Raw genomic sequence first — 7,867 nt, 5'->3', positions numbered from 1 at the left:
TATTAAAATAATTAATTCATGTTAAATTTTGGATGCACTAGTCCAGCTGTTTCAGTTTATACACATATATCAAAGGTGCCCAAAACTTTTTCTCCAAAATAAAAATCTATCTGAGGGCTGCGGCCAAATGCAATAATATATTTCATGAAATACAAATACTTCTTAAGTACAGTCCTTTGATAGTGTATTAGTTTGTACACAAACAAATCATGTCACATTCCAGCAGGACATAGCAGACATACTGTATGTATTTTTAAAAGTAGAGAAGGTACTTGCATGTCATGAAATATTTTATTGCATTTGGCCGCAGCCCTCAGATAGATTTTTATTTTGGAGAAAAAGTTTTGGGCACCTTTGATATATGTGTATAAACTGAAACAGCTGGACTAGTGCATCCTAAATTGAACATAAATTATTTTAATACGACTTGGTCATTTCTGTATTTTTTTGGGAGGTCACCTTTTAACAAATGTCCTTACAGAAAATCTAACTGCTACTTTTAAATAAATACTTTTACTTTTAATACTCAAGCACAAAAAATAGCAGATACTTTAATCCTTTAACTCAAGTAATATTCCTAAAGGAATCTAAATTTTACCAAAGTAATTTTTTGGTAAGATACTTGTATTTTTACTCAAGTATCACTTTGTGGTACTTTATACAACACCGCTTTCTACCCTACTGCTTTCTACTGTTTCTATAAATGACACAAATTATTAGTTTATAATTAGTTACCCGTTGCTGTTCATATTAAATATTAAAGAATTTCTGATTTTACCCATTTATTTTCCAAATAAATTACACAGCTTTCAAATTTAAATGTTACATAATACTGTAAAAAAATAGAAAAACAATTTTTTAAACAAGTCTATTTTTTAAATTAATTCTGTTTCTACTACAAGTTCGCTGAGTGTTTGAAACAGGTCAGTTTTGTTTGTGCACACAAACTTGGTTGATAATGGCGATTCTGAAAATTTGAATGTCGATGTGCTGCTAGACATGCAGCTGCCAGGAAAGAGAGGAAACATATAGATGCAGTTAAGAGGGGAGGGAGGACAGAGGTACATGGATGATAAACTTTAAATCTGCACTAACTTTATGGGGTAAACCATTTTTAACAATTAAAACTGTAAAAAATCACGTTTAAATGGCACCTGATGAAGGTAAACAGGCTTATTTAAATTAAACCCCACCATAATACACTTCTTTTTCAGCAACATAAATTAATGCAAGCATCACTTCAAATCCTTTTTGACTGCCTGAGCTCTTCGTCTCGTTTTTCCTTTCTTAAAAAAACATTTACAAAGAGAGAAGTTATATTTACAGACTTTTTTTTATTTCATTACGCTGCAAACAATGACATCCAGATATATATGATACACAACTTTTACTGTGCGTGAGTGTTTGAGTGTGTGTAGAGAGCAGTGAGACCACAGAAAGCTGAATAAAAATCCCGTCTGAGGAGCCCTGGATGGGTTAACAAGGCAAAGATAGCGAGCAAGAGTTTGTCTAGAGCGACACACACACACACAAACCTCATAAAAAGGTGAAACGATTCCCCTCTATAAATCAGACTTCAGGGGCTCGTGTCTGTGCTCACAGCAGCGTACAGATCACTACGATCCAGTGAGAGTCTAGAACACAACCTTGTTAAAAGAGATGAAGTTATGAAAGGACACGGTAGGCGAGAAGCTTTGCCAGCACTCTCTCATCTCACCATCAGAGCAGAGAGGTAGTGGATAGATTCTCCTGTCGGCACACACACTCACACAACGTACACACACATGTACACATGCACTCACCCACAGAACCTCGTGATTCAGCTAAGAAGCTGCTTAATTCTGGTTTTTCTTCACCCTCTTCTGGACAGATTTTTTTTGGGGCACTTCACCCCCCCAAGAAAAAAAAAAAATGGAGGCATGAAGCACAACATAACTAAACAGCCTAACCAACCCCCACTTCAGGAAGGGGTGCGATCAGTTTGTTGTATAATATTTACCCTTTGACTCAATGGGAAGTTATGACGACAGTATGTTTATTTCGCAGACTTAAAGAGTGTTTGTCGTTGGAATCACCATGCAAAGCTGCTTCTCATCGTTTCGAGTGTTTGTGTGTCAGAGGTTGTGTGACATTTATTAAGCGTACCCTACATCCAGAATAATTTACACAAAAAGGACAATAGTCATCTTAATAGGGCTGGAAAGATGTAGGGAGGAGAGAGGAGAGGAGAGGGGGACAAGGAGGAACGTCTTGGTCAACTATGGTTTGGAGAGCAGGAGGCGGGGCTGTGGGAGGGGCATCAGGACAGAAGGAGAAAGCTGCTGGGAAGCATGTGGATGGGGCGTTTTTTCTTTTTCTTCKTGGAATTGGTAGAAGCAGGGCAGGATGAGAGGTGGAGGCAGTCTCAGCGACACTCCCAGACTTTCACTGTCTGATCAACGCTGCCTGTGACCACGTAGGGAGCAGACTTGTGGAAATCTGAAAAACAAGGAAAATCTGTTTAAACTAAATCCTWTTGATATCAAAGTAAGCCTATTTCAGGTTAGATTAAATCTGTCGCCATCATAAAGCGAGCCTCACCCAGAGAAGTAACAAAGTGTTCGTGGGCAGACAAAGTCTTCATGCAGCGTTTGTTCTTGTAGTCCCAGATCCTCAGGGTTTTATCATCAGCGCAGCTCACTACAAACCGTCCTCCAGGGTGAAACAGCACCCCACGCACCCAGTTGTCATGTCCCACCTGGATATACGGGACTGATTACTCACCACACTCTCAGCAACGCCGAGCCCATCATGAAACCACCACATATACAAACTCACCAGAGTCATGAGGCAGATCCCCGTGCTGACGTCCCACATCTTAATCGTTTTATCTCTAGAACCGGACAGAAGGAAGGGACCGGACTTTCCACTCTTTTTGTTCTGGGACAAAAAAAAACACAGAAACTGAAGGTATGACAAATACAAAGACCAACGGTTTAGTTTGACATATTTAAAAGGATTTATTAGTCATTTTTCAGCCACGATAACAGCTTGGCCTTTAACAAAAACAAAAAAGATTTGTAATTTACCGCACCTTGTTTTTATCTGTATTTTAGAAAGCCTTTCAGATTTTTTGGGGGAAAAGTGTCTAAGTCAAGTTTTTGGGTCGTTTTGATTAATTCAGATATTTTATTTGTGTTTTTGTAAAACTAACTGCTAACTCAACTTAAGATGATCCTCATCAACTTAATTGTGATTTGCTGCTGTTCAGCAAATGTTACACAAATTAAAACAGGAAAGAAAGCAAACAATAAATCTACTGAAAATATGTTGAAATTTGTATTGTAGTTCAGTTACAGCTTAAAAGAGCTACTAACAGTATTATTTTTTTATTAATGTGTATCAAACGAGGACAGCAGTGAATACGGTTTGCCATCTAAAAGCCTGCAGCTGAATCTGCATTTCAGGAGCTAAGTGTCAGATGTTGCGTCAGTGATATTTACCTCTACGCCTGTGGCATCCAGGATGGTGGGGTGAGCGCTGTCAGGTGCCCAGGAAATACACTCTACCACATGTTCATGCTCCCGCAGCTCAGCTTTGCACTCCTTCGAAGCGACCACCCAAACGCGCACCGTCTGGTCGTTAGAGCAGCTAGCGATCAATGAACCGTCTTGGTTTGGACGAACCATCCTCACCCACTCCCTGTGGCCTGTAAATGTCTTTACACAGTACCTGCACAGCAAAAAAAATAAAGAACATAACATTACTTACACTTTTATCAACTGTTTTATTTAAACAGTTTAAAATAAAATCAACATTTCTCTGGCATCAGAGAGAAAATCCACATCTTCCTCTCACTCACCCAGTAGCCACCTCCCACATCTTGATGGTCTTGTCTCTGGAGGCAGACACTATGTGGTCACCGTTTGGCATGATGGCTACAGATGACACATTGTGATCATGACCTGAAAGACAATTTACATCATTAACCTGTGTTGCACCATTTTCTGTGTTCAAAATAAGCCCAATAAAGAATTCAAAATAACTGAAGACCAAAAAAACTAAAAATAAGCATCGCATTCATTGGAATTTCTTTTTTTCATTAACACTTTAAAAATCTTGCTTAAAAGTTTGATTCTTGTATGAAATGACTGATTTGGAAAAAAAATCTACATTTTTTCCACAAATTTAAATGATAATAACAGGTAAAACATGTTTCATTCTCACCGTGCATTGTTCGGATGCATTCAAACCCCTGAAAGTCCCAAAGCTTGATGCTCATGTCGGCCGAACATGAAGCCAGCAGCTTCCCTGTATGGTCAAACGAGACGTCCTGTACAGAGTCTGTGTGGCCTTTGAGGGTCCGCTCAAAGTCCCCTGCCTCATAGTCCCACACCTAAAAACCATGAAGACAGAGAAACTATCAGTGAGCCACTTTCTAAATTCCTAACTGAAACTAGCAAAACTAGCCACATTTAACTGCAGTGGACTTCATTCAGATAAAAAAAACACAGGTTATTGTTTCACAAAAATTTAAGGTTTTACTGAAAACTAACAATACTGCCTCTAGTTAAAGATTATGAGTATGTGCACTTTTTATGTGTACAATTTTTCCAAAAAAGCAAAACTAAGTGTTTTTATTTGTGTACTCTGACCGTAACTATAACGAGACAGATTGGAGCATAAACTGATAACGTTGCATCCAGAGGAGCTGGTGTATTTCAGCGTAGCTATAAAAATACCAGTAAAGGATGTTGAAAACACGGACACACACCTTGATGGTAGCATCCTCAGAGGCTGTGACCATGACATTGAACACAGGGTGGAATATGACCCGTGTGACTGGAGCACGGTGCCCACTCAGGGCGTATCTCTCCGGTGGGCGGGGGATCCACTCCTTAGGGTCCCTCTTCTGACCCACAGGTCCTCCGTACGTCATGTCCTCCTTCACCTCATTCAGCTTCGATTCCAACTCCATCACCTGGAGAAYAAACATTTCAAAACACGCTGATAAAAGTTAAACAGAAACAACCTGAGTTCACATTAAACTGAAGGATTTCATCTAATCATTGAAGAAAACAGTGATATGCAGCCATTTATAGGGTTAACACCATAAATAATTCACCCATAAAATAACTGCAGACAGTAATCAACATAAAAACATAAAGGTGCAGACATGGTGCTTACCTTCTTCTGTAGTCTGATAACAGAGGTCCATTTCTTTTCCAAAAGCCCAGCATACTTCTTATCTACCTCTTCATTCTRCAAGCAAAGCAAAAACACAATGAAAGAGACTGCCTCCTCAATGTGAAAGTAATGTTTGTTGGTTTGTTTTAATTGAATATGAATTTATTTCATCTTACTATATCTAATTCTGCTTCTTTCTTGAAAGTAGAATAAGCTTCCTCGTATCCATTGGAACGTAGATAGTCAGCTATAGCACGATTTCTAAAAGAACAAAACAAAACAGAGTTGTTAATTTGTGCTATTTCAACACAACTCACGATGGCATGATGCTGCCGTACTTAAAGTTTTGTAGTGATGCATTTTTTTCTGAAACTGTGGTTAATTAAACGTTCAGAAAAGTTATTTATTTATTTGTAGCTCCACGTTAAAAAGGGAGATTGATTTTAAAAGGTCAGTAAATCCAAATAGCTGAAATAAATTACAACTCTTAAGATGGGGAACAAAAATATGCCTATTTAGTTTTAGCGAAAGTGTTTTTTTTTCTATGAAAGCAGAAACTGGCAGCAAAAACTGATTATTGATCTAGGAGCTGGACGACAATCCAAAACACAGACACAAAAAAACTACAAAGACACTTGTGTAAATAGTGGAATGGGACTTTTTAGGAGCTCGAGGGTGAATATTTCATGAGTAAATGCTAAATTTAGTGTAAAGCTTCAGGGCTCATTTTACAGTAACAGTGACCTCAATTTAACTCGCTACTGCAGACTCAAACATTAGACCGTCACTGGAAGCTGGATGTCTACAGAATTATCCTTGACTAAACCTTTAACGTTAAAATATACAACACAAACATTTTGTACACAACTGTATTTATAACAAAAGGGTGCAGTCTAGACCAGTGTTTCCCAAAGTTGGGGTCGGGACCCAAAACATCAAGGTGGGGTCCTGAAAAGATTTTCTGAATTAATTACATTTTTGCCTTAGTTGTTACAAAGGAGTGAGGTTAATGTATTTAAAATGGATAAATGTAGTATAAAAACATTGTTACTATGCCCACKTTTTGTTGACCTGATACAAATGTTTATCATCCAAAAATATCTGGGGGCACAGGTCTGTGCTACTGTTATTTTGTGGGTCAGAAGATAAAACGTTTGGGAACCACTGGTCTAGACTATAAGTGTGAAGTTAAAGCTGTAATCTCTGTAGAAAGCTGCTCATGCTAACCAGCCATCACTTCAAGTTCCTTCTAGWTACCCATCCCCCTCAGTTCTTCGCTCATGTTGGTTATGAAATATTCACCAAGCAGCACCTTCAGCTCACATCTCCTTACTGATTTCTCATCCCCTTCAACCTTTTCTGGATGACTTGTTCACAACTCAACAAGTCCCACTGCTTTCAAACATGAAACAGAAACCATGTGTTGCACATTTGAGCTTTTTGGTAAGAATTTAAACCACAGCTGACACATATATGCATATTTTAACATTACACACATGTCTGTGCTTGTCTGCAACAAATCTGTGATCCCTGGAATAACTGCACTCACAGTTCATCTCGTTGTCTCTGTGACAGCACCATGGCGGCTGCTGTTCGCTCCCTCTCAGGGAGGTGGGGATGAGGCGATGTCGGGGCGTCTGATGGGGAAGTGCCTGGTGACGAGAACGATCTGTTGGAGGCTCGGAGGTGGTGAAGGAAGAGTCTCGCAGGAGGCTGGGAACTGAAGAGACGACTGATCACCAGGATGAGGCTCCACAAGCGTTCGCACAGGTCCAAATGCCACTCGTTAATGCAACGTGTCCATCACCTGGTGAAGAAAAGAAGTGGTTTTTTTAATGGGAAGAAAAGTACACTTATTTAAGAAAGTCTTAATCATCATAAAGGAGGGATATCTCTGCAATATATATTTTTATATATTTTAGCATTATGAATCAGTGCAATGTCATTTTGTGCTAATTTATCCCCGCCACAAATTCTATTTTAATCCCAACATTACTAGCAGCACTTGTGCAAAATAAAAACACTCCAATAACAGCAAGAGGCTAATGATAACATTCACTTCTTGAACTCTGCTGGAGCTCAGTACGGCAAAAGCACTCATCTTCTTAACTGACCAGACAACACAACTCTGTGTGTGTGTGTATGTCAGACCACAAGTGCTCTATAGAGCTGACAGTGCAATGTAAAGAAGAGACAGATAAATAGGATTGAGAGAGAGATACTGCTGGGTGATGGTTGTGATGTTACAGCTGATTGGTGGGTTTTGTTCACTTATTAAATTTTAATTTCTTTTTCCTGACATGTGAAATTAAATCTCATCCACTCTATTCKTGGTTAATTATAGGGGTGCAACGATACATATAATTCACGGTTTGGTTCAATACTTTAGTCTCACGGTTCGATATATTTTCCATACAAAAAAGAGAAATGTCCATGCCATTTTTAACTTGTAATTTATTAAAATTAATAATGGACATTTGTTTAACCTGAAAATAGTTTGTACTGTAAATTAAATGTTGCTGAAACAGCAAGTTTCTCTGTAGATCTGTGCTCGAAAATGAAGCCTAGGTGGAGTAGTCGAACACAGATCCACCGATCCTTTAACACAGAGCATATTCAGAAGACAAGTTGATAAAAAAAAATGTAAAAAATCGGTATTGTTCGATACACGTGTGTATTGAATATATATTCAATACAAACA

General features: G+C 38.6%; 1 protein-coding gene across 1 annotated transcript in view; it reads right to left on the bottom strand.

Moving 5' to 3' along the window:
• Nucleotides 1-1,314: 1,314 nt before the first annotated feature.
• Nucleotides 1,315-7,867, bottom strand: part of pafah1b1b (platelet-activating factor acetylhydrolase 1b, regulatory subunit 1b) — a 10,297-nt gene continuing 3,744 nt past the window's right edge. The window contains exons 2-11 of the mRNA XM_014016887.1: nt 6,716-6,973; nt 5,343-5,427; nt 5,167-5,241; nt 4,754-4,960; nt 4,207-4,375; nt 3,842-3,944; nt 3,483-3,711; nt 2,818-2,919; nt 2,581-2,737; nt 1,315-2,478 (exon numbers count right to left, since the gene is read on the bottom strand). Of these exons, the coding sequence (XP_013872341.1) occupies nt 2,405-2,478; nt 2,581-2,737; nt 2,818-2,919; nt 3,483-3,711; nt 3,842-3,944; nt 4,207-4,375; nt 4,754-4,960; nt 5,167-5,241; nt 5,343-5,427; nt 6,716-6,747 (1,233 nt within the window). The 5' untranslated portion in view covers nt 6,748-6,973 and the 3' untranslated portion in view covers nt 1,315-2,404. The remainder of the gene's footprint in view (nt 2,479-2,580; nt 2,738-2,817; nt 2,920-3,482; nt 3,712-3,841; nt 3,945-4,206; nt 4,376-4,753; nt 4,961-5,166; nt 5,242-5,342; nt 5,428-6,715; nt 6,974-7,867) is intronic.

This window comes from Austrofundulus limnaeus, unplaced genomic scaffold (genome assembly GCF_001266775.1).
Source record: "Austrofundulus limnaeus strain Quisiro unplaced genomic scaffold, Austrofundulus_limnaeus-1.0 Scaffold157, whole genome shotgun sequence".
NCBI classification, from domain to species: domain Eukaryota; kingdom Metazoa; phylum Chordata; class Actinopteri; order Cyprinodontiformes; family Rivulidae; genus Austrofundulus; species Austrofundulus limnaeus.
This window is presented reverse-complemented; position numbering and strand designations above follow the sequence as displayed.